This window comes from Panthera onca, chromosome D1 (assembly GCF_046562875.1).
Source record: "Panthera onca isolate mPanOnc1 chromosome D1, mPanOnc1 haplotype 2, whole genome shotgun sequence".
Classification (NCBI taxonomy): domain Eukaryota; kingdom Metazoa; phylum Chordata; class Mammalia; order Carnivora; family Felidae; genus Panthera; species Panthera onca.
This window is the reverse complement of record NC_138348.1, coordinates 60,728,630-60,755,876: the sequence shown is the minus strand read 5'-3', so window position 1 is coordinate 60,755,876 and position 27,247 is coordinate 60,728,630. Positions and strand designations below refer to the sequence as shown.

Here is a 27,247-nt window from a genome sequence, read left to right as displayed (position 1 = left end):
CTTCTCAGCAGCATACTTGGACTCCAACATTAGGAACAACTGTTACAGGTAGCTGAAACTTAAAACAGGGGAGATGTTCTTGCCTTCCCCTGCAATTGTTTTGTATCTTTCTGTTGAAATGTCTATTTTCTTTTCTCTTTGGCATTACTGCCTTCTAGTAGGATACCACTAATTGCACCATGGACTCATGCAATCAAATAGCTCTTACTCTATTAAAAAAAAAAAAAAAAGAGGAAGCACTTGATTAATGATGATGTTAGAACCTGTGCTGTCTCTAGCTTAAAGTAAATTTTCTAGGGGCGCCTGGGTGGCTCAGTCGGTTAAGTGGCCGACTTCGGCTCAGGTCATGATCTCGCGGTCCGGGAGTTCGAGCCCCGCGTCGGGCTCTGTGCTGACAGCTCAGAGCCTGGAGCCTGTTTCAGATTCTGTGTCTCCCTCTCTCTGACCCTCCCCCGTTCACGCTCTGTCTCTCTCTGTCTCAAAAATAAATAAACATTTAAAAAAAAAGAAAAAAAAAACTTTTTTTTAATGTTTATTTTTGACAGAGAGAGAGAGACAGAGCATGAGTGGGGGAGGGACAGAGAGAGAGGGAGACACAGAATCTGAAACAGGCTCCAGGCTCTGAGCTGTCAGCACAGAGCTCAACGCGGGGCTCGAACTCACAGAACTCACAAACCGTGAGATCATGACCTGAGCTAAAGTCAGTTGCTCAACTGACTGAGCCACCCAGGTGCCCCTGTTTGCTTATTTACTTTTTGAGAGAGTGAGAGAGTGTGGGGGGAGGGAAGGTGGGGGGGAGACGCAGAAAGAGAAAGAGACACAGAATGTGAAGCAGGCTCCAGGCGCTGAGCTATCAGCACAGAGCCCCATGCAGGTCTTGAACTCATGAACCCAGAGATCATGACCTGAGCTGAAGTTAGACGCTTAGTTGACGCAATTCCTTTTAAAGTTAAAAGCCCGTGATAGATAGGTGTCACAACAAATGTAAGTACCTGGGCTAGCACAGAATACAAAATCACTACTCTAATTTGTTTTCTCACTTTATCATTTTTACTTTCTCTGTAGTTTTTTTTTCCTGATTCATGTTTTTTCTTCATCTATTTAATTTTACTTATCTTTCTGTTTATTCATATTCATCACCCATTACCTTATAAAAGTTACCTTTTGCTCACATGTGGCATTGTCCATGTATGTTAACAGAGACCTTCTCAAATTCTTAAATTCAGGAATACCACCATAGCGTGTATCGTACCTTCTCCTCCAACCACCCCCTCCCCTGCCAAAGGAAACCCAACACAGTGAAGTATAATTTTCTGAGAGTGGAAAGGTACCTTAAGTCATGGTAAGAGGCAAGAAAGCTAAGTTGAGTACAAGTTCAGGGCAGTCAGCTAGGCTCATTCATCATCCCACCATCGTTTTAGCAAATTGTTACAGATTTGAGGGATAATTGGTGGCAAGTCATTCATGAATGCCAAGGGCTTGCTATATACATGGCCCTTCCCAGCCCATCTTGGCCGATTTTCCAGCCCCACCATGCCATCATGTGCCACACACAAATTCTTGCAGTTCCTCAAACACTACATGCTCCTTCCTATCTTTGTGCAATGAAATGGAATTACCTCTACGTATGCTTTTATCTTTGAACTCCTCATCTTCAAGACGCAACTCAAACATCATGTTCTCCTAGAAGTTCTCTGGATTCTCACGAAGGGCAATCCCACGGTACTTGGTGCAGACTTCAATATAGCACCTACCACATGAGAATATAATTCTTATGTCTCTTCCCCAAAGACGATGAGGCCTCTGGGTTCAGCAAACAGTTTGGATGCTCTTATAGTGGCTTAACACAGAGAGGACCTGAATGCACAATAGTGGAGGAGAAATGAGGGGTCAGATTCATGAGACAGGAGTTAAGAGGTGACAGAACTTGGTTGATTGGAGGCAGTAAAATGAAGTGTGCAGGCTTTGCTGCCCAACAGCATAGATTGTAAATCAAGCTCTGCCACTTAGTAGGTATAGACTTGGGCAAGTTACTTCACCCTGACTTGTTTTCTTATCTGTAAAACAGGAATCATGATAGTATATATTTCCTAGGGCTGCTATGAAGACTGATACACATAAATTGCTTGGAACAGTGAGTACCTATCATACAGTAAGCCCTCCATAAATGTTAGTTGCTGGTTTTGTTCCTATTATAATTAATAATTATAAATTAGAATTAATTATTATTACTGAATATGAAGAGTGAGGGAGAATAAGGTCATACGGATATAGATTCAAGGTTTCTAACTTGAGCACCTAAACGTAAGGTGGTATTTTTCCATATAATAAGACGCTAGAGAAACAGCAGAGTTGAATGAGAAGATGGTAAATTCAAATTTTTATTAATACTATTTTTTAGAGCAATTTTATGTTCACAACAAAATTGAGCAGATGGTACACAGATTTCCTAGTACTCCCCCAGTCATGCCTCACCTCCCTCATTATCAACATTCCCCACCACAGACGTACATTTGTTGCAACCGATGAACTCACACTGAGGCACATCATTGTCACTCAAAGTCCATAGTTTACAAGTTCAATTTTTGATAAGCTGAATGAGAAGGGTCTGTGGAACCCCCAAATGGAGATGTCTAGCAGGCTGCAGGATGCAAAAGTCTATGGTTCAAGAGAGTTTTGGGATGGAGATAGAGATTGGGGAGTTACCTATACAGGGTAGTTCAAACCATGGGCATGGGTAAGTTTGCCAAGTCAAGTGTATAAGGAGAAGCACAGTGACTAAAGTCTATTCAAGGTTCTTTCTCACTTCTCTTTAGCTAATCTATCCGTTATTGCTAAAACTTAGTGACTTAAAATAACAAATATTATCTCACAGTTTCTGTGGGTCAAGAACCTGGACCATTTAGCTGGGTGTTTCTGCCTCAAAGTCTCTCCCAAAGCTGTAGTCAAGGTGGCAGCCAAGGGTGCAGGTATTCCATGGCAGATCATACTACAAAGTTCATTTATAAAGAAAAAGAGGGGCACTTGGGTGGCTCAGTCAGTTAAGCATCCAACTTCAGCTCATGTCATGATCTCACAGTTGGTGAGTTTGAGCCCCGCATTGGGCTCTCTCCTGTCAGCATGGAGCCTGCTTCAGATCCTCTGTCCTCCTCTTTCTCTGTCCCTTGCCTGCTTGTGTTCTCTCTCTCTCCCTCTCTCAAAAATAAATATTAAAAAAAAAAAAAAGAAAAAAGAAAAAGAAAAACCCAGCAGACCCTACCTGTTGTCACTCTCTGTAACTTCCAAGGCTAGGTTAGAAGAGGCATGCAGCTTCTATCAGTCTCTTTTTTGGGACTCTCCACTTCAAATCCCAGCTACCATGCTGTGAGGAAGCTCAGGCCCCATGGAGACGCTATTTAAAGGTATTCCAGGGGCGCCTGGGTGGCTCAGTAGGTTACGCGTCTGACTTCGGCTCAGGTCATGATCTCATGGTCGGTGAGTTCGAGCCCCGCGTCGGGCTCTGGGCTGATGGCTCAGAGCCTGGAGCCTGCTTCCGATTCTGTGTCTCCCTCTCTCTCTGCCCCTCCCCCGTTCATGCTCTGTCTCTCTCTGTCTCAAAAATAAATAAACGTTAAAAAAAAAAAATTTAAAGGTATTCCAGCTGATAGCTCCCTCTGAGGTCCCAGTCATGAGCCACAATGTGTCAGATACTAGTATGGAAGGCTGGAGGTCTCAGAAGATAGCCAGTCCTGGTACACACTTTAGTAGTTTTCCTTCTTTCAACTCTATCACTTATTCAAGAGCCACATACCCCCTGCCTCTTTTTTTCCAGAGAAAGGGAGTGTGTGTATGTAAGCAGGGGAGAGGGGCAAAGGGAGAGGGAGAATCTTAAGCAAGCTTCACAGTCAGGACAGAGCCCAACACAGGACTCAATCCCACGACCTTGGGATCAGGACCCAAGCCGAGATCAAGAGTACAATGGTCAACCAACTGAGCCACAAAGGCACCCCAAGAGTCTTAAGAGTACATATCAAGGGTATGATCCTAGTAAGAATGGATTTATATCAAGGGTATGATCCTAGTAAGAATGGATTTATAGGAAGCTTAATTCTTACTATCGCCAAAAGGCAGGAACATCTTTATACCTCTCTGCCAACTAGTTCTAAAAGGTGATGGTTTGTAGTGAAGACATTAAGCTTGACATTAAAAGGCAGGAATTTAATTTCTAGCTGCATACTAGTAATGTAGACCGCAGCAAATCACTTAATTGCTCTGATCTTCAGTTTTCTCATCTATACAGTGGGCATAATAGCAGCCACCTTGCATACATCACAGAATTATTATAAAGACCAAAAGAGAGAATGGGTGAGAGCATTCTTCTGACAAGTAAAACAGTATACATATGTGAGACTTAAGTGTCTACTTTTATTACTTATAGGGATTTATATAGGAAGTAAAGGAACAAATCCTGCCCTTCTTTAAATTCTTGGTGATATGCTTCCCTTTGATGTACATATGTTTGGATACTTCCTCTGAGACTGTCACTGTAACAGGTGAAGAGTTCCTTGTCATAGCTAAGATCCCTTTTCTTCAGTCATTAACTTGAATAAAATGTTTTGCTGTGAGACAATCCCACCTTTTTTTAGTATTTTTTAAAAAAATATTTACTTATTTTTGAGAGAGAGAGAAACAGAGTGCCAGCAGGGAAGGGGCAGAAAGAGAGGGAGACACAGAAGCTGGAGATAGGCTCCAGGCTCTGAGCTGTCCACACAGAGCCAGACGCCAGGCTCCAACTTACGAACTGTGCGATCGTGATCTGAACCGAAGTCAGTCACTTAACCGACTGAGCCACGCAGGTGCCCAGAGACAACTGCTTTTTAACGACACTATAAAAACTATGTCAAGTTGATATGAAATTATTATACAGGTTTTAGCCAATTTTCTCTCTGCATGATTTGGGGGATTCTGTTTCTGAGCAAAGCACTGACTGTTTTACTATATAGCCAACCGCGTGCAGCTGTCCCAGGAACCCTGAAATTCTCCATTTCCTGTATTAGATTGTTAGCTACTCTCAAAGCTTACTTTTCCTCCTGAATTCTTCATCTTGGAGAAATGAACCAGCATCCAATCACTTAGCCTGGAAATCATCCTTGGCTTCTTTTCTTCATCCATCCTCTTCTTCATTTTCGCCACCTTCTTTCCCTCAGTCTCCCTCCAGATTCTGAGGACTTCACCTTTCTAATAGCTCTAGACTCTATTCCATTTCCATTCTTACTGCTACTCTCTCACCTATACTATAGCAACAACTTCCTAATACTCTCCCTGCTCAGAGTGCCCCTCCTCTAGTCTTGCTACCAACAAACGAATCCCAGTTTAAAAAAATCGAACACGGGGCACCTGGGTGGCTCAGTCGGTTAAGCGGCCGACTTCAGCTCGGGTCATGATCTCGCCGTCTGTGAGTTCGAGCCCCGCGTCAGGCTCTGTGCTGACGGCTCAGAGCCTGGAGCCTGTTTCGGATTCTGTGTCTCCTTCTCTCTGACCCTCCCCTGTTCATGCTCTGTCTCTGTCTCAAAAATAAATAAATGTTTAAAAAAAAAAAAATCGAACACTCCTCTAGTCAACAGATAGAAATACAGCTACTCCACATGTCTGCCCATCCAGCCTCAACAGTGCTACAGCACAGGTATGATCATACTGATTTTACAGGCAAGAAAAGTTTGGCCTAGAGACTGACTTCCTTGAATTCCACTAGGTCTCTCACGGCTAAAGTCTTGCTCTTCAGTTTAATGCCTCAGGCCTCCTATTTGTAAAACTGGATCAACAGTCACTTTCCCATATAATTGGCATAAAGAGGAAATGAAATAATACTGGGAAAGTGCCTGGAACAGTGCCTGGCACCTAACACTCAGTTACCTTTTGCTATTATTCTGATTAAAGTTTTCATTGTTCTTGTTACTTCGTTCTTCAGTGCCTAACAAAGAAATAAAGCAAGAGTTTCAAATCCGAAGTACTAATTCTTTTCCCCTTAGCGCCCCATCTCCTCTCTGACCCAGCCAACTCTTTGCCCAGAGTTAATTACCAATTTGGGCTCGTTTGCCTGCCTGAGACTGGGCGGGGGACACGCAGCTCCCGCACAGGGGCAGCTTCAGGACCCAGAGTGACGTCGGGGGCGCGGCTGTTATGTTGAGATGTGGAAAGGTTGGGATGAGGCCCGCGCAAGCTAGAAGAGCCGTGAACCCAGTTACGAGCTCTCTAACCTCTAGAAGAGTGTGGTCTTTGATTCCCATCCAAGGCTCAGGCATCGGTTTCCTCTTCTGTAGAAAAAGGAGTTTATTATTCATCGTGCTTCCACTCTCATAGGGTTGCTGTGACAACGCAGCACTAGCACTTTGGAGAGAGAGCTCAGTTATTTCCAGCCTGGAGCCTTAGGAAGGGCGAGGGGGAGGGGCCTGGGGTCACGTGACCAACACCGCCCAGTCCCCTCAGGCCTCCGAGAGCTTGCCCCAGAACGTCTCTCTCTCGGGTGGACCGGGCTCAAATTCCGGTGCGGACTAAGTTGCTCTTCCGGGGTGATCGCCACCGCTTCCGGGGCGGGGCGAGGCGAGGCGAGGCGAGGTGAGCCGCTGGAGTGGTGGTGCTTCGGCTCGCTCCCGGCCTGTGTCTCCGCGCTCCCTGCTGCAATGAGCTTCCTCAAAAGTTTCCCGCCGCCCGGCTCGGCTGAGGGGCTCCGGCAGCAGCAGCCAGAGACTGAGGCTGTGCTGAACGGCAAGGGCCTCGGCACCGGCACCCTTTACATCGCTGAGAGGTAGGCAGGGTCCCTGTTCCCCAATGCCGGCTTTCTGTGCGCCGCCTTGTTCCTGCTGGCGGGGGCTGAGTGGCGGGGCGGGGGCGAGACCGCGACCTCGGGGACTGCTGCGAGGCGGAGCGCGTGCCCCGGGTCGCCTCGGAGAGGCCTCTGACGGGGCGAAGACTCGATTGTTCGGGCGTCCTCTCCTCCCGAGCCTTCCTCTCTTCTTCATCCGAGTTCTCTCATCATTAGGCTTCTTGACGGCCTGTCTTCCCGAGGTCTGGTGCGTGCGTTGTTCTTGACTCAAGGTCTCCTTTTAAGGTGTTTGAGTTTCCAGCCCCTAAGTGAGGATCATCGATGTGCATGGTCTTTTCTGTGAAAAGGTGCGGGAGGTGTTGCTCTGGGCAAGATATGTAGGTTTGGAGCGGATTGTGGAGGATTTTGAAAGTCTGGTTAAGGGGTATAGCTTTTTTTCTGTAAGTGTGGGTGGGGAGAGGAACATCCTCATTCCCATTCAAGTTGGGGGTCATATCCAGAGGGACCAGACTCCCATCTCTCGTTTTTTCCCATTTCTGACTCCCATTTCCATTCCTAGAAGGAATTACCCGTTTATTCAGCCATTTGGAGCACTGGACTTTTACAGACATGTCTAAAATACCAGTTGTAGGACTGAGGACCCCTTTCCTTGATGCATGGTTCCATTCATCATCAAGCCAACAATGACACATTAAATCTTTTCTGTCTTTCAAATTTGTCTGACTTCTGCTGCTGCATCACTTTTGTCTACAGCCAGGGAAAATTCTCTCCTTTTAAGAGCTCGTGTGATTACTTTGTACCACACAGAATATCCAGTTCTGTTGTCAACTGACTAGTAACCTTAATTGCATACACAGGGTTTCTTTCGCGGGGTAACAAATGTATTCATAGGCTTACCACCAGGGGATGAAGGTCATGAGGGAGGCAGATTTCTGCCTACCACAGAGGGAACAAAAAATATGTAAAGAACCCTTGGTTTGAGGGAAATGTAAGCCTGAGCAAAGCTTAGGCTTTTGACCAATTACTGAGATAGGAAATACAAATGGGAGGAAAAGTAAGTTTGGGGTGAGGTGCAGATTAGAGTTTGGTCTGAGCATGTGTGCTTAGTTGGGTATAATAAGAGTGTGTTTCTGGAGAGTGGGTTTTGTTTTTTTTTTATGTTTTTATTTTTTATTTTTTTATTTTTTTAAATTGTTTTTTAACACTTATTTATTATCAAGAGACAGAGAGACACAGAGCATGAGCAGGGGAGGGGGAGAGAGAGGGAGACACAGAATCCAAAGCAGGCTCCAGGCTCTGAGCTGTCAGCACAGAGCCCAACGCGGGGCTCGAACTCACGGACAGTGAGATCATGACCTGAGCTGAAGTCGGTCACCTAACCAACTGAGCCGCCCAGGCGCCCCTATGTTTTTATTTTTGAGAGAGAGAGACAGACCATGAGTAGGGGAGGGGCAGAGAGAGGGAGACAGAGAATCTGAAGCAGGCTCCAGGCTCTGAGCTGTCAGCACAGAGTCCGATGCGGGGCTCAAACTCATGAAGTGTTCTTGAGATCATGACCTGAGCTGAAGTCAGGCGCTCAACTGACTGAGCCACCCAGGCGCCCCGAGAGAGTGGTATTAAAGATAGAGATTTGGAAATCATTAGTATAAAGGTTAGTATATACTCATGGGGGATAGGTTAGATACCCTGGAAGAGAAGAGGGCCAAGTATGGAACCTTGGGTACACATTTGCATTAAGAGGTAGGTTATGGAAGGAGAGACTTGAGAATAGACAAGAGGGAGGAGCAGTCAAATAAAACCTGAAAAGCGTCTCTTGGGTAATGGCAAGGAGATCTTTAATGATGTTGGAAGAGCAGTTTCTTTTAAGTGGTGGGGAGTGCAGCACAGGTAGATTGCTATCCCCTACACCATCCCTTTTTCTCCATGGCTTCTCTGCGTATTGATGCTTCCTGTAATATAACAGTATACTGTTTAGGGAAGGAAGACAAGGTCCTGTGCTTGTCTTTTCATTTTGAAAAACTTCAAACCTAAAGAAAAATTGCAAGTGTTGTTAATTAACACAAAGATTCATAAGTTGTTAACATTTTACCACATTTATCTTTTTTCTGAGCTATTTGAGAGTTGCAGACATGTTGTCACATCAACTGTAAATACTTTAGCAAAAATCTCCTAAGAACAAGGACATTCTATATAACCACAATACAGTTATCGCACTGAAGAAGTACAAACTCCTTTTAAGTTCTTATATGTTTAAAAAACTTTGATTTCAGCTTTTCACTAATAAATCTCTTCTTTAAGAAAGTATTTTTGTAAAATATACATACAGCAAAGAATATACATTATATATGGATGGTTTAAAGAATTATAATTAAACCAACCTGTGTATGTCCACCAGCTAGTTTAAGAATAGAATATTATGAGTACCATGAACACCTACGTTCATCCCTTTTTACTCATGGTTGGCACTGCCTCCTTGGTCTCTTTCCACTTTTTTGTTCTTTCCTACCTAGCATTTCCAAGTTTTGATAGAAGAATCAAGGCCTCAACAAACTGGGAAGGTTCACTAGAAGATTTGACAAATGAGGGTTAACAGCCGAGTGAATGAGGTGGACTAAGGGGAAAAGTAAATAAGAAACAAGATGCTCAGAGGCAAGAGTGAGAAACCATATTGTGTGTGCCAGGATATGAAACACACACACACACCCATACCATCTAGCAGTTCTTCATCTGAATGAATAAGTGGAAAAGAGTGGAAAAATAATCAGGATGGAGAAGAAGAGAGCCGTGTTCCATGAGCTTGGCTTTATAGCCCAGGGGCTTTGGGAAAATTATTTTAGGATTTTAGGCAAAGAGGCATAGGGTCTTATTTGGTTTTAGGTAGTTTCTCAGATGTGTACTGAGAGATATGGAACTCTCAAGCTTATTTTCAAAGTTTAGTTTTCACAGAAAGTTGACTTTTTTACCTAAGTAAGGAAGAGATCAGAGGCATGAATCATTCAAAATGGATCATTTTAAACAGGTAAAATAAAGTAGGTAATTAAATTATATTTTATATTTTATGCCAAAGTTAATTTAAAAAAAATTTTTTTTTAGATGTTTATTTATTTTTGAGACAGAGAGAGACAGAGCATGAACAGGGAAGGGGCAGAGAGAGAAGGAGACACAGAATGTGAAGCAGGCTCCAGGCTCTGAGCTGTCAGCACAGAGCCTGACTCGGGGCTTGAACTCACGAACCGTGAAATCATGACCTGAGCTGAAGTTGGACGTTTAACCGACTGAGCCACCCAGGCGCCCTGCCAAAGTTATTTTTAAATCAGATAAATAAGTCATCCCAAATTCAAGACTTTGCTCTTTTATGTTTGTATCCTGTTTTTCACCTCATGCCAGGAATAAAGGCATACTTTATGATCATACTTCCAAAAGCATTGGAAATTAGCAACACATTCCTTTGCATTTACTATCTTTTTTTATTAAAAAATTTTTTTAAATGTTTTTTTAATTTATTTTTGAGAGACCAAGAGACACAGAGCAGGAGAGGGGCAGAGAGAGAGGGAGACACAGAATCCGAAGCAGGCTCCAGGCTCTGAGCTGTCAGCACAGAGCCCTACGTGGGGCTCGAATCTTTGAACCGTGAGATCATGACCTTTTCTTCTAGAATATGTGAAAAGTTGAGTAAGAACATAGTGATCAGAGTAAATGTTTCTTTTAAGTGGAACTTGGCTTCTCTTCTGTAGAGTGCATATCCATGTCCCAAGTATAAGGAACTACAGAGCAATTATGTGCTTTTTAAAATAAAGACCGTAATTTGATAGGCACTGAGTCTGTTTTATATTTCAGTTTTTCCATCTGCTAATTGAGTCATTAAAATTTTGTGGCTCTAAATATTTGAAATCATTTTGGACACCCAAATTTGGAGCACTACTTTCTGAATTGTGATAATTTCTGGGGGATTGTTGAGGTGAGGAAAGGGAGTTTATTTGCTTAAAAATAATAGAGTTTTAGTAAGGGACTGGTAATACTTCTTTGATATGAGCACTATTTCATCTGCAACTTCCTTAAAGAGAAAAGCAGTGGACAGGAAAGGCACATACAGCACCACAATCTAATTACAAAAACAAAATCTATTTCTTTGGAACTAATGGGATGAATCATTCTAGAAAATCATTTCTAGAGCTTTTACCTCTTTAAGCTTCTTAAGATTTATGATTTTAAGACTCCCAGGTTTCCTTTTTCCTTTCCTTTTTGCTAAGCATGTTGGATGGAAATGTGCATGATCTCAGACTGCTGCACTGTCATTGTTCTTGCCCAAGGGAGTCCTAGGTTCATTTATTGTATTTGTTTTTGCTTGGTTAGAAGTTGAACAACCAGGCTTGTAAAAATTGTATAGGAAATGGAAGATGTGGGGCATTATTGTCATTTATTATTATTATGTTTTTAATAAAAGCTTTATTGAGATAATCTACATAGTATACAGTTCAGGGGTTGTTAGTCTCTTTGCAGAGCTGTGCAACCATCACCACAATCGATTTTAGAGTATTTTCATCACCCCCTAAGAAACTGGCACTTGTTAGCAGTTAATCTGTATTTCCCTCCAGCCCTGGGCAACCAGTATATTGCATTAACTTTTATCGCATTAACATTTTTCTGTGTGGTTTCTTAAGGATCTTTTGCTCCTTTTTTTTTTTTTTTTTTTTTTTTTTCCCCTGCTAAGTGGTGCAGCTCCAGATGGGTGAAGTATTGCCAAAAAATTATCCTGCTTTTACTCAAAATTCAATATACTGATTTTGGTGATATGTTTCCTTTATTATACCAATAAAATATTTCCTTTTGGCCATTTTTGAGGGAAAACTAGACCTTGCTTATTTGTAGCTTTCTTTTAAAGCTACAGAATAAATGAAAGGCTTCATACAGTCTTTCCGTGGGATAAGTATTTTCTAACTAGTGGTAAGTTTGATTACAGCCATTTTATGTATTCACCATTTAATGTAGGGTTAGTGGAGAAATTAGTGACTCCCAAGTGTTTATTGCATACTTACATGCTGAACACTATGCTAGTGGTTTTGAAGAATGTGACATAAAGAAATATGACACATTCTGTCATAGCTCACATTCTGTCAGGGTACATATGAGATTCATTGCCACGGAGTTAAGTGCTCAGTGGCGTATTATTGGACGTAAGTGCAGTTCAGAAAAAGATCATTATGGACAGGAGTAACTGGAGGAGGGCTCAAGGAGGAGCTGGGACTTAACCAACTGAAGAGGATCTGCAAAAGGAAGGCACCAGAAGACATTCCAGATACAACCAGAGGGAACGCATAGAAACACATGTGACTTAAGAAATTACATTTCAACTCTTTGAATTTTTACCTAGAGGAGAGAACTTAACAGTTCTCGTTTTAAAGAAATTCAGTTCCTGCTGCTGAATTTTATTTTAGGAATATTTCTAAACACCAAGCTTGAATTTATTCCACATGCATAAAGTGTCCAAGATGAACCTTTATAAACTTTAGGCTTAAATTAAGATTTGATTTCTTAAAATAATCTTCCTTATACGTGTTTTTCAGCCGCCTGTCTTGGTTAGATGGCTCTGGATTAGGATTCTCACTGGAATACCCCACTATTAGCTTGCATGCGGTGTCCAGGGACCTAAATGCCTATCCACGAGAGCATTTGTATGTTATGGTGAATGCCAAATTTGGAGGTATGTATGGTGTAATTTAATCTTGAGCTTCCTTTGGGAGAATATTACATATATTTAAAAAGCAGTCTTTGATCATAAGATAATATTCAAACGATTGACCTATTTTGGGTAATAGTTTATTAAGCAAAATTTCAGCTCAGTAAAATAATTTGGGCACTGGTTTTTTACCTTCTATATGTTTGCATTTAGAATTATTCAGTTATTGTGGATTTCTATTTCTAATTTTTCCTCTTGCGTTTAACTGTTTATTCTTTGTTTTTGTAAAGGCATTTATATTTGGCATCCTTAGAGGCTTGGATCAGTATACTTTGTGCTTTCATGAGTTTAGTGTAGAAGCTGGGTTTTTTTTTTTTGTTTCATTTTATTACAGAAGTGGTTCTAAGTGGCAGACAGTGTTGTGTCCCCCTGGCCCCATTACGCAATGACATTTTGATTTTCATGACTGGCAAAGGGGAGGAGTGCTACTGGCATCTAGTAGTTTAGAGGCCAGAGATCCCACATGGCACAGGACAGCCTCCCACAACCAGAAATTACCCAGTCCAAGTGTTCGTAGTGCCAAGGTTGAAAAGTCCTGTGGTACAAGATTCCCAAGTTTTTTGCTGTTGGAGATCCCTACAAAGGTTCATAAAAGTCTAGGGTAGGTGGTGAAAGAAGGTGTAAGAAAGAGAAGAAAATCCATTTGGGGGGTTGTGGACAATGGATTGTAAAAATTCCAAACAAGAAACAAATTAGGCACGAAATTAAAACTTGTTAATTTTTGTAAGTGTAAATGAGAAGTTTTATACTATATTGTGTTAGTTTAACTTTATTATTATTATTTTTTGTTTATTTATTTTTGAGAGAGAGAGACAGTGGAGCAGGGGAGGGGCAGAGAGAGAGACACACAGAATCTGAAGCAGGCTCCACGCTCTGAGCTGTCAGCACAGAGCCTGATGCAGGGCTCGAACTCACAAACCTTAAGATCATGACCTGAGCTGAAGTGGGACACTCAACCGACTGAGGCACCCCAAGATTTTATTAAGTAATCTCTACACCCGATGTGGGGCTCGAACTTAAAGCCCCAAGACCAAGAGTTGCATGCTCCACACACTGAACCAACCAGGCACTCCTGACATGATTTTTTTTTTTTAATTTTTTTTTGATGTTTATTTATTTTTGAGAGAGACAGAGGCAGAATACGAGTGGGTTGGGGCAGAGAGAGAGGGAGGCACAGAATCTAAAGCAGGCTGCAGGCTCCTAGCTGTCAGCACAGAGCCTGACGCGGGGCTCGAACTCAACGAGCTGTGAGATCATGACCTGAGCTGAAGTCAGACGCCCAACCGGCTCAGCCACCCAGGCGCCCCATGATTTTTTAAATTATAAAATAATTTAAACATTGAAATGTGCAGAGAGTAATGAAATTTTTCAATATTTATTATGTAGCATAAATTCTAACATTTTTTTCATAACTTTTAAAGAAATAAAACAGTATTAGTACTGTTGGAATCCTTTTCGTACCTTCCCCATTTTGTTTCCTACTCTGCCTCCCGAGTTAAACATTATCCTAAAGGTGGTATGTGTCCTTCCCTTCTAAGTTTTTAGATTTTTACTGAATATGTACAAATCCATAGGCAATGTAATGATTTTCTTTTGTGTTTAAAATTTTAATTGGTAAGTGGTATTATTTATATATATTCTGGAATTAGTTTTTTCACCCAGTTACATTATTTAATCTGTACATTTTTTTTAATGTTATTATATTTAGTTTTGAGAGAGAGAGAGAGAGCAGGGGCGGGGGGCTGCAGAGAGAGAGGGAGAAAGAGAATCTCAAGGTGTTAGTGCAGAGCCCGATGCAGGGCTCAATCTCACAACTGTGAGATCATGACTTGAGCCGAAAATGAGAGTTGGTTGCTTAACTGAGTCAGGCACCCCTCTGTGCATTTTGATACATATAAATATTTGTTCTTTTAAATTGCAGTCCATGTATAAAATATGACCAGATAACAATACATCTGTTTTCTTTTTATTATCAACATTTATTTTTTAAATTTTCACTAGTACATATAGTACTTCAATAAACATTTATGTACAAACTCCTTGTGTACGTAATATATACTTAGATGAGGAATTGTTGGGTAGTAGGATATACACACCTCCAGCATAGTTGTAGCAATTTCTGCTTCTACCAGCAGCATGTTCTAGTTCTCTTTATTGAACATCTGTATTTTTTTCCTTGCCTATAGACTTTGGTAATTTATCTGTTGGATTAGTTAACTTGTATGGGCCTTAGTTTTCTCACCTGTAAATTATTAGTGATAAATCACATCAGTGGATTACAAACTGCTACTGAACCCTTTGGTTCATGACGAAAGGTAAAAGAAACTGGTAACAATAGAACTATACTTGTTAGAGGCCTGACTGTTTGGGTCTCCTCACCCCCACCATGACCTCGAAGGAAGCTTAGAATCCCTAGGGCTCAGTGAAGTACAGTGTGACTAGATCAGAAAGGCAGTCCACAGTCTTTTAGTTTTAAAATAACCATGTTCTTATCATTTGATGTAACAGTTGCAGTATTTGATACATCAGTAAACATCCTTTAAGAAATTATTTTAGGCTCCTTTTTTTTCCAAAACAAGTGAACAAATTTAAATATTTTATTTATGGGGGTTCCTGGATAGCTCAGTTGGTTGAGCATCCAGCTTCGGCTCAGGTCATGATCTCAAGGTTTGTGAGTTCAAGACCTGCATTGGACTCTCTGCTGTCAGCACGGAGCCCATTTCAGATCCTCTTTCCCCCTCTCTCTCTGCCCCTCCCCTGCTGGCGTTTTCTCAAAAATAAACATTTAAAAAAATAAAAATATAAATAAGTGTTTATATATTTTGACAGAGAGAGAAAGTGCTTGTGCATGAGTGGGGGGAGGGGTCAGAGATAGAGGGAGAGAAAGGATCCCAAGCAGGCTCCACGCCGACAGCACAGAGCCCTACATGGGGCTCGATCTCAGGAACAGTGAGATCATGACCTTAGCCGAAATCAAGAGTCAGACACTTAACCAACTGAGCCACCCAGGCACCCCTAAACATGATTTAAAAAGTTATTTTTATTCCCTTTCTAGAGGAATCAAAAGAATCTGTTGCTGAGGAAGAAGAAGAAGACGACAGTGATGATGATGTTGAACCTATTGCTGAATTTAGATTTGTGCCTAATGATAAGTCAGCATGTGAGTATTCTATAGAATTGATTCTTTTCCCTTTATGTATCAAATACTCCCCACACCCCATTTACCTTTACCCTCATTACCTCTGTTCTATTGCCTTTTCTTCATTTTAACATCTATCATATCACTGAGGACCCGATACCTATTAATACCGAAGACTTTAAATGTAGTGAGAGCATAGGAGACACCATATTATTTGGTGTGTTTTGTGAATGGAGAAATCTGGTTATTTTTTTTGACATGATGCTGTTGACTTTGAATCTTACCAGATAGAGGGCAAGGAGTCCTGGCGATTCCAAAGTGAATGACGCAAGGATAGCTGGAAAGAGCCCTATTAACTGAAAGGGGCTTCACCCTGATTTAGCAGCAGTCTGACCAGGACTTTGGCTCTTTTTCTCAGAAAATCCAGCCAGGCATGAAGAGATCTCAACATTATCTTGAAATGAACTCTTATTTTGTAACTTGTCCATTGCCATCAAGCACTTTTCAAGATTGATCTCCTTGGAATTTGGCAGGTTTTGTAAATAGTGTGATTGTGTATATTTCTTGTCTACTCATTGAATTTATTTGGACTGGTGGTTATATTACTAAAATTTTACTGTACACAGGCCAGAAAAGAATGTTTATTACAATTTAATTTCCTTGTTCAGTGGAGGCAATGTTCACTGCAATGTGTGAATGCCAGGCTTTGCATCCAGATCCTGAGGATGAAGATTCAGATGATTACGATGGAGAAGAATATGATGTGGAAGCACATGGTTAGTGAAATGGATTTTTTTTAAATGTGGTGTTTCATTTTAAGCATTTGTTTGTACTACAGGTATGAGATTATAGTTCTTTAGATCTCTATTAAATACCTAGATAGTGTGGTTATTAATAAAAGTGAATGGCACAATTCATGTCAAAGTCAGCTTGGAAAAACTGTGGAATTTCCAAGTTAAGGGTAGAAAGCAGATATTATTGGGGTCAGAAAATGGATAGAGATAAATGGAAGGAAAGGAAATGGTAGATAGGAAAGTTGGGGTTGGGAGAGTCTTTTAAGTTGATGCAGATGCTCCCAAAGAATAAGCTTTCTCCCTCCACCACTTGAAACCTGTATTACTTACATCTTCCCTTAATATACTCCTTCAAACAGCTCATTTCCCAAGTCATTTTTCCCCCCAGAACCATATTTCACTTATCTAGGAGCATTTTTCTTTGCCTCCCCAGACCAGAATGCAATCGCTAGCCTGGTAGATTCATGTAACTTGAGGTGCTTGCTGTTCTCTTTTCTTTTTCCCCACTGCTCTCATCTCCACTGATCTGGCTGTCCAAGGCCCTTTCCTCCATGTGTAGCCACTTCCTGGCCTGAGACAAACTCGGTTCTGGAATTCTCCTTCATATATCTGAATACATTCCCATCTTCACTGAGATTTTTTAGTGATTTTATTTTTTTATCCTTTTTGTATTTGCCAGAATTTCTGAGTTTTTAAAAGGAGCATATATTTTAATCCCGAAAGAACCATCAGTACAAATTAATACCAAATTAATTTGCACTCATCTATAAGTTTCCCATCTCAGGATAATATAAGACTCTTTGCCTTAGGAATATCCTCTTTGCCTTCTAGTGCCTGGACATTTGATTTTTTTAAGAATTGCTGTTTACTGACCCATTATCTTTTGGAATCCCTTCTCATCCTAGACGGTAGATACATTTTCTTTGTATTTCTGTTTTCAACAGATGACCTACATATGTGTATTAAACGAATATTGAAAAATATTTTCCTGGAAACCTTTTTAAACTGTACCTATCTTCAATAAATGCATTATTGATTATCCATTTTTTTCTAATTGTTTTATAATAGTTTAAAAGCATTTTATTTTTTTAGAACAAGGGCAGGGAGACATCCCTACATTTTACACCTATGAAGAAGGATTGTCCCATTTAACAGCAGAAGGCCAAGCCACATTGGAGAGATTAGAAGGAATGCTTTCTCAGTCTGTGAGCAGCCAATACAACATGGCTGGAGTTCGGACAGAAGATTCGATAAGAGATTATGAAGGTGAGTATCCTTCTTTCTTTCAGTGTGAATAGTCAGATGGTCATTTGGGCAATGAGGGAAGCTATGGAGAGATATACACGTTCTTTTGGAAACTGTTAAGACAGAAAAATCTCAGACTTGTGCAACTTTTTTGGTTTTTTCCCCCAACTACAAAAATAGGTCTGTTCACAGTCAAAACATTTTTAAATGTTTTTCACAGGCAAAGAAGAAATGAAAAATCAAGTGTAATTATAATTGAAAGACATTAATTTTTCTGTTGCATATCATTCCAGTCTTTTTTTGTTTGCTTGTGTGTATATATATGTGTGTGTACATATCAGTGCTGCTATTTTTATTTTTAAAATGAATTCCTATGTGATTATATGCAAAACTAGGATATTCACTTGATTTAAAGGGCTAGGCAGCATTCAGTACACTTGGGTTCTTGTTTTGTGACAAATTTCTGGACCTTAATCAAGAGGCTTTCAAATTTGTTTCATTTGTCTCTACTTTGTAAGCTTCTTTGTAAATATTTCCTCTGTTAGACTGGTTTGCTTTTCTGAGTGCCTATTTCAGTCAGAATATTGAAGTATTCTTTTGGTGCAGCCTTTACTTCTTATTCCTTGCTCTAGTCCAATACTGAGATCCATGGATTTTTCATTTAAATGACTTTCAATAAATAAACATTAAAAAACAAAAAACCAAAAATGGGGTACCCGGGTGGCTCAGTCGGTTAAGTGTCTGACTTCAGCTCAGTCATGATCTCACGGTTTGTGAGTTCGAGCCCCACGTGGGGCTCTGTGCTGACAGCTCGGAGCCTGGAGCCTGCTTCAGATTCTGTGTCTCCCTCTCTCTCTGCCCTTCCTCCGCGCTCGCTCTGTCTCTCTCTCTCTCTCTCTCTCTCTCTCTCTCTCACAAATAAATAAACATTAATAAAATAAATGACTTTCATATTTCCTTGCTATTACTGTTACCCTTCAATCCTAGGCCCTTGTCTTCTCACGCTGGATTTATAGTAGTAGATCTTTTGCCTCGATCATCCTTGCCTCCAGCTCACTGTGCCATGTTAATCTTGAGAACACTCTGTGGTCGCCTCAACTTTGCCTTTGCCCCAAATACCTCCAGTGTTGTTCCTACTACTCTCAATAGAACATTCAGGTACTGCTCTTATGTACCAGACCCTGATTTAAGCACATTACACATATGTACTCATTTAATCCTTCCAAGAATGCCATTGTCATCCCTATTTTACAGGTGAAGAAACTGAAGCGCAGAAAGATCATATAACTTGCTTGAGGTCAAATAGCTAATAGGTGGTGAGAGGATTAAATGAGCTAATATGCAAAAAGAATATACCAGGCCCTGTTATAAGCATTTCTTGCATCTTACTTGTATTTAATATATACTGGTATTTTATGTTGCTATAGAGTCTTACCACTTCTAATTTTTAGTGATGCAGAACATTCTTAAAGAGAGCGTAATTTTTCTTTCAGTGGTACATGTAAGTTTCTGTCATAATGTTGTGATCAATATCCTCATGCACATAGCATGTTGACCTGGGGGTCCTGAAGTCTGGGATATTTTAATTTGGAAAAGTTTAGGCTTTGGGTCACACTGTTATTCCTTGTGTATTCTCTCCATTTTAAATCCTAGTTGGTGAGCCTCTAACATAGGCTGTAGGGTGAGATGGTTCAGATGATTTCTAGTGCTCTACCAAACTCTTAGCTGAAAGAATTCAAGATCTTACCTTTTTTTTCTCTTAAAGTAGGCTTCATGCCCAGCATGGAGCCCACTGTGGGGCTTTAACTCACAACCCTGCAATCAAGACCTGAGCTGAGATTAAGAGTTGGACACTTAACCGACTAAGCCACCCAGGCACCCCAAGATGTTACTTTTTTTTTTATTACAGTGATTGATGGGAGGGTGTCCTTAGACATTGAAAAGGCTTTCGTCACTGAAGGGGTTTTTTTAATTGTAAAATTCCTTATTTAATGCTTTATAGCAAATGATTTTAAGATCACAAACACTTTTTGCTAAAATGAGATTTTGGCCTTTGTTCCTAAGCCTTATTATCATACTGAGAGTTGCCTATATATAAAACTTCTTCAGCCTATACAATTCCCCATCTTTTAAAGTCCTAAGTAGCCATGTCACTCTTTTTGCCATTTATTTATTTATTTAGTTTGACCTGTGCACTTCTTTTTTTAAATTTGATTTGTTTTAAAAAAATTTTAAATAATAACTGTATATATTTCAGATATGCCACAGGATGTTTTTATTTTATTTTTATTTAAAAAAAATTTTTAAGTTTATTTATTTTTGAGAGAGAGTGTGTAGGGAAATGGCAGAAAGAGAGAATCCCAAGCAGGCTCCATGCTGCGAGTGCAGAGGCCAATGCAGGGGTTGAACCCATGAACCATGAGGTCATGACCCGAGCCGAAGTTGAACACATAACTGACTGAACCATCTAACCGCCCCATAGATGTTTTGATATATGCAGTGAAATAATTCCTACAGTTAAGTTGATTAACGTATGTATCTCCTCATATAGTTACCCTTTTTTTGTGGTGAGAACACCTGAAATTTGCTGTCTTGGTAAATTTCAATCCTTGCCATTTAAATATACCCTATCTACTTGTGGCATTTCAGTGTTTCATGTGCTCATTTATGTAAGAAGTGTTTATTGAACTGCTATGCCGGGTACAGAGAATACAGCGGTGCTCAAAAGAGATGAGATTACTGTCTTCCTATCAGTGGCATTCTTCTGTAGAGAAAAATAAAGGAACTAATTAGGTGGTTATAGTACGTTGTGATATAGCATTGAGTTATAGGGGAAGCTTGAGAAGCTGTGGAATCAGAGTTTGAACTCTTCACCCAGCCTGGATAGAGAGAGATTCTGGATTCAAGCTTCATGGAGTAAGTGACATCCAAGCCAAGATCTGAAAGAGGAATAAAAGTGACTTGAATGAAGGGGAATTGCATACAGGTAGAGGGGAGAGGTGGGTAACAGGATCAGCCATGTGCAAAAGTTCAAGAGATTATTCATCTCTGGGGGACTGAAAGTGGTTCATTTATGTCTGGAACTCTGAGTGTGAAGGGGAGTTGTTACAGGAACAGGTGAAGGTAGATTAGTGAACTGGGCTATATCTTAAAGGAACTTGAAAGCTGTGTTAAAGAATTTCAGTGTTATGCTTAGATCAGTGAGAATGTGAAGAATTTTATTTTGATTGTTTCAGAAGGTGATCCTGGCTCTGATAGGGAAAATTAATTGCAGAGGGAAATACTGGAAGGTAGAAGAGAAACTCTGTTAAGTAGCTTACGATTTTTTTTTTTTTTAATTTTTTTAACGTTTATTTACTCTTGAGACAGAGAGACAGGGCATGAACGGGGGAGGGTCAGAGAGAGGGAGACACAGAATCCGAAACAGGCTCCGGGCTCTGAGCTCTCAGCACAGAGCCCGACACGGGACTCAAACTCACGGACCGTGAGATCATGACCTGAGCCGAAGTCGGCCGCTTAACCGACTGAGCCACCCAGGCGCCCCAAGTAGCTTATGATTTAAATTAGATGAGAGATCGTGGCCTGCATTTGGTAGTAGCAGTGAATGTCACAAGACTTAACAGATTTGAGAGATGTTTAAGAGAGAGAAACAACAGAAGTTAGAGATGTGGTAGGAGTTTCTGGATTACACAGGTGAGAGGTATCCTTTAGTAAGACTATTCGGAAAGAAAAACATTTCTTCTTTTTTTTTGTTTTTAATTATTTTATTTTAAGTAGACTCCACACCCAGTTGGGGCTTGAACTCACGACCCCAAGACCCTGAGATTAAGAGTCACATGCTCTACCAACTGAGCCAGCCAGGCGCCCCAACAGAAACGTTTTAATTTTAAGTTTGTTTCTTTATTTTGAGAGAGACAGAGACAGCGTGAACAGGAGGGGCAGAGAGAGGGGTAGAGAGAGAGACAATCCCAGAGCCCAACACAGGGCTGTGAACCATAAGAATATGACCTGAGCCGAAACCAAGTCATTCGCTTAACCGACTGAGCCACCCAGGTGCTCCGAGAAACCTTTCTATGTGGAAAGATGATGAGTTAATTTAATTTAATTAAAAAAAATTGTTTTTCAATGTTTATTTATTATTCACACACACACACACACACACACACACACACACACACACACAGCATGACAGGGGAGGGGCAGAGAGAGCGGGAGACACAGAATTTGAAGCAGGCTCCAGGCTCCCAGCTGTCAGCCCAGAGCCTGACACGGGGCTCGAACTCACAAACTATGAGATCGTGACCTCAGTGGAAGTCCGTCGCTCAACCAACTGAGCCACCCAGGTGCCCCAGTGATGAGTTAATTTTAGATACATATTGCATTTGTATGCCTAGCTTTATGTCCAGATGCCAGGGGACTCAGGCAGAAGCCAGTTTGTTGTGGGCTAAAGACTTAAGGGTGAATGGGAGGTGAGGAAGTAGAGAAAGCAGCTGTAAACAACTCTTTCCAGAGGGACTTTTTCCCGGTTTTCCCCTCTCCCCAACACTCTTTTTTCCCTATGAAATGAGAATCTCACTCTACTTATGTTGTCTTTTCTCAAAATTATGTCATAAGCTTTGTAAGGATAGGACTTTTATACCTTTAATAGTAATAAGTTACACAGTAAATAGCCAGCACAGTTCTGTGAAGAGTGAACAGTTGGTGCTTACCATATTCAAAAGTTCTTACCTAGTGTTCTTTTAGTGTTGATGTTGAAAATTTACAAAGTAAATGTTATATGTACAGGTGGCATTTTTCTTTCTTGGTTTGTTCCTGGTTACTTTTTCAGAAGAGAAAGAAATAGTTGTTACCAACAGAGGGCACTAACTTCCTTCCGGTGATGTGTAGGTTGAACCTTTACCTGTCTGAAGAGCTCAGTGGACTGTTGCTCAGCAGTTGATTTTTTCCTTCAGATGGGATGGAGGTAGATACTACACCAACAGTTGCTGGACAGTTTGAGGATGCAGATGTTGATCACTGAAAATGATTTATGCTGCTGTGGGGTAAGTAGTTTATTTTTTCCCTTGTCACTGAATCTTGTGAAATAATTAGTTTTTATTTTCCTGATTCAGGAGAACTCTATAAAATTAGCAGTTTGGAAAAATGTTAGTTACCCATTTCTGAAATTATTCAGGCTTAAGTGGTTTTTTCCCCTAAGAAATCAAGGTCTGCAAACAGCGATATTCAGGTTAACATTTACTGAGCACTTATCCCATATTAAGTATATGCATTGTGCTAGACATTGGGTAGTGCTAGGCATTGAGGCATGGAAGAATAATCACTCATCTTCAGTGAACTCAGGAGGAGGACATTAGCCCGTTATTCAGAAATCAAGAGCTCCCTGGTTGGCTCAGGTGGGAGCAGCAGAGTAAGATCATGTCCCGGTGTGTCATCTTTTCCCACTTGTGGTGTTTGAAACCGTAACACATTCATCAGAAAAAACAAAGCAGAGATTTGCTGCAACTCGCTGCTATTCAGTTTAGGGCAGAAGTAGAAGTAATTCCAAACTGCATTTAAGCTTTTAATCATAATCTTGTATTGGCCTCTGTCCTTCTGAAAATAATGGAGGACCAAGGTCCTGGGTACCTTAGTGTTCAGGACTGATTTGCCAAACTGTTAAGTCCATGTACAGTTGTCCAGAAGCAGTCATTTCCCAAGTTGCCACATACCTGCTTTTCTTTTCTTTCCTTTTTAAAAGTGTACGTGAGAGAGAGACAACACAAGGGAGAAGGGCAGAGGGAGAGAGAGAATCCTAAGCAGGCTCCATGCTCAATGCAGAGCCTGATGCAGGGCTCAATCCCATGAGCCTGGGATCATGACCTGAGCTGAAATCAAGAGTCAAATGCTCAACTGACTGAGCCATCAGGTGCCCCCATACCTGCTTTTCCTGACTGACATAAGAGCTCACAGCCAATTTTCCTGGACATGTTCTCGAGAGCTTTGCATAAAGTTTGTCCGTGACTTTGCTGCATGTTACTCTGAGAAATACATTGTTCTTTGCCAGCTTGAGTATCTCAACTGAGTATTGGATAGTAGCTGAAGGTCATATATAGTTAGTTCATACCATATAGAGCTCTAAGACTAGTAATCCTAGTAAGCCTTCCTTTAAGCTTTAAGATTTTTACATTGTTAAAATTGTTGTCTCTTTTCTCCCTCTACAATGTCCTTCTAGTTCTGACCTGATGGCATTTTCTTGAATGCTGTCTGTCTTCCAGTCTTTGAGATGTTACTTTGCCCGGATCCTTTATTTTTTTAAAGCATATAGTAATAATGTGGCAAGATTTATATATTTTGGTTTGACTCTTATACTACTGTGAGTCATCCATTTGGGTTGTGAGAACCCTCCTTTTTCCAAGTTCCATTTACCTTCCAAATTATTGCCATTGTGGACATATCTTCTTATACTAACCATGAAAAATGGTAATGAATCTCTGCTTTCCTCTCAGATGCTGCCAGTGGAACTATCAGAAAATAATGTTTTAGGAGTTCTGTGATTTATACCTCTTCCTTTAAATACTTAACTTTTATTTCCACAGCATTTATTTCTGTCATTAGTAGCTATATAGTCTAAAACCAGCATTGTCTCCTTGGCAGTTAGCTAAAATTATGTGTTCATATTGCTGCAGCTCTGTTAACTTTAATTTTCAGATCTCACAATTCCAGATATCGGTACTTCACTGTTATACTGTATGGGAAATCTTTTGGTGCCAACTTAAGTCTCCTTTCCTTCTCACTTTTCTACTTGTCATGTTCTTTATAGTATGTTGACTTTTTCAGTTCAGTAATGCTTACATAGTTACTTTTATTGAAACTGGAAAACATTTTTTGATCTTCTGGCTTTCACATCTTTCTTCTTGAAAAATAGACTACTCAGAGAGTACCAACCACTCTATTAATAAGGATTATGAGAAACTCGTTTGTTATGTCACTCATGGTTACACAAATGAGATGTTACTGCAATTCACTGATGAGAATTCTTAGGATTCTTTGTAATGTAATTTTATGGTGAAATAACCATAAAATAGCCACAAACTTTCTAATGAGCTGATGATTTGTTTTCTATTCATTTTATGCTACAGCTGGAGTGGAGAGAGAGTTTATTCATAAAGTTTATACAAGTTCTTCATCTGGATAATTGACCTGAATTCCAAACAATGTCTGTAAATTTTTAATCATTTGAAATTAAGGAGTGGAGAAGGAATAATTAGAGTGTTTATGCAACCATTAAAATTTTCAAGATAATGGAACAAGGACCTCTCAATGCCTGAGATGGAATGAAGGGGACAGGGTAGAATCACACCTCTACCACATGCCGGCCTCTGTGCCTTTGGATAAAGGCATATAATTTCTCTAATCCTCAGTTTCCTCATCTGAAAATGGGGTTGATAAACTACCTGGCAGGATTGTTGCAAAGACTAAGATACAATATATCTAAGTTCTCTGGCACTCTTGAGTAGTCAGTCAATAAATTACAGCTACTATTACTATTGTAAACACTATAAATCTTTTGTTTTTCAGATTCTGCTCATAACTGTAGGAAAGAACTTGGTGCCTCTTCTACTGTGGAGTGGGTGTTGATGAAAGTCTTTTTCTTCTCCAAAACTTACCTGAACCAGTTCTTTTTTGAGACAGACTATACTGAGACAAAAAGTTGTCACCAGCAGAAGAGACTATGACCTTTATTAACAAAGGTGAATTAACTTAACCAAGAGGGTATTTGTAGTTTATCATCTACGCTAAAACTTTCTTTGTGCAAGTACCCTCTGAATAGGCCTATAGTTCCTGCCTTCATTATATGTGTCTCTGTCACCTGGGAGGCCTACGAAGGTGGACTGGATGGGAAGGAGGGAGGCTGAGACTAAGATACATCCTTTTAGAGCCTAAGGATCCCCTTACCCTTTAAAAACAAAGACAAAGGGATCTCACATCCTGGCCTCTGCTTGTTCTCCCCCAGGGTAAGGGTCTTTTGACTAATTTGGGGCCTAGATCAGTTCATTCAGGCATCTTTAGGGAGCCTCTTGGGAAACATTCTAGCCACATCTACTGCCACTAACAAATGCTTCTGACTAGCTTTTACTCCTTTCACCATGTTTCACCAGTCTCTTTTGTTATAACCTCTTAGGTTATATCCTCTAATTTGTAACCTCTTAGGTTGGTTTCCCTAACCAAATGAAATTGGGATGAAGTCCTCAGAGTACTTCAGAGGATAATTGTTTTGTCTTTAACAAATAAACAAACAAATAAATCTAGGTTTTCTATATTATTGTGCTCTCATTCTTGACTAAAACCATCAGTGAGAAAAAAATTTTTTTAATTAAGACGTAAAAAACAAGAGTCTTAACAGTTCTTATTTTTGTTTGACTTTTGTTGAGAATATAAACATGAAATGAGTAAGAAAATGTACAGTTAGTTAGAGTTTCTGGCAAATATTTAATAGGGCAAAGATTGAATGCATTTCAAGGGATTTCTGCTTCTTGCACTTGGATCAGGTAATTTCTTATACTTATTGACTCTCAATTTTTAGTTTTCAGACACCAGGGTATTTGTGAGGCTGATTTATAATTACAGATATATACTTGGACTTTTTATACCATTATAGCACTTTTAAAATAGAAAAGCTATTCAGGATCACTTGGCTAATTAGGGACTAAACTTTAGTTTGTGACCACAAAGCCCATTGTTCTTGTTAGCAGTTTCACTTGGTTTCTGTCATCCTGCATGGTAGATTGGAAAAAGCTGATTTTCTTTTTTCTCAGCAGACTCTCAGAAATACTGAATTTGCTACAGTAGGCAAGTAAAAGGGCCATGTGGAAATGGAAACTGAACTTGACTAAGGCATTCTCTGTATCAGCCCTGTCTTTATATACATTATACATATAATTATGCATATAATTTTCTTAACTACCTTATGAGGTACAGGTGCTTTTATTATCCCACTTAAAAAAATTTTTTTTTACATTTATTTATTTTTGAGAGACAGAGACAGAGCACAAGTGGGGGAGGGACAGAGATAGAAGGAGACACAGACTCCGAAGCAGGCTCCAGGCTCTGAGCTGTCAGCACAGAGCCTAATGTGGGGCTCGAACTCATGAACCGTGAGATCATGACCTGAGCTGAAGTCGGACGCTTAACTGACTGAGCCACCCAGGTGCCCCTTATTATCCCACTTTAAATTTTTTTTTTTTTCAGCGTTTATTCATTTTTTGGTAGAAACCGAGCACGAGTGGGGGAGGGGCAGAGAGAGAGGGAGACACAGAATCCAAAGCAAGCTCCAGGCTCTGAACTGTCAGCACAGAGCCCACCGCGCAGCTTGAACTCAGGGACCGTGAGATCATGACCTGAGCTGAAGTCGGATGCTCAACCGACTGAGCCACCCAGTTATGCCACTTTAGAGATGAGGAAGCTACAGAGAGGTAAAATAGGTAAAGTCATAGATAGTGAGCTGTGATTTTTTTGTTTAATTTTAGAGAGAGAGAGCATGAGTGGAGGAG

General features: G+C 40.5%; 1 protein-coding gene across 1 annotated transcript; it reads left to right on the top strand.

The window, feature by feature from the left end:
• The first annotated feature begins 6,547 nt into the window (after positions 1–6,547).
• CLNS1A (chloride nucleotide-sensitive channel 1A) lies at positions 6,548–26,016 on the top strand. The gene is made up of 7 exons (XM_078433073.2): positions 6,548–6,784; positions 12,367–12,503; positions 15,595–15,699; positions 16,347–16,454; positions 17,565–17,738; positions 22,670–22,759; positions 25,275–26,016. Exons 1-6 carry the CDS (start codon positions 6,660–6,662, stop codon positions 22,735–22,737), a joined length of 717 nt encoding a protein of 238 aa, XP_078289199.1. The 5' UTR covers positions 6,548–6,659; the 3' UTR covers positions 22,738–22,759; positions 25,275–26,016.
• Positions 26,017–27,247: the final 1,231 nt, after the last annotated feature.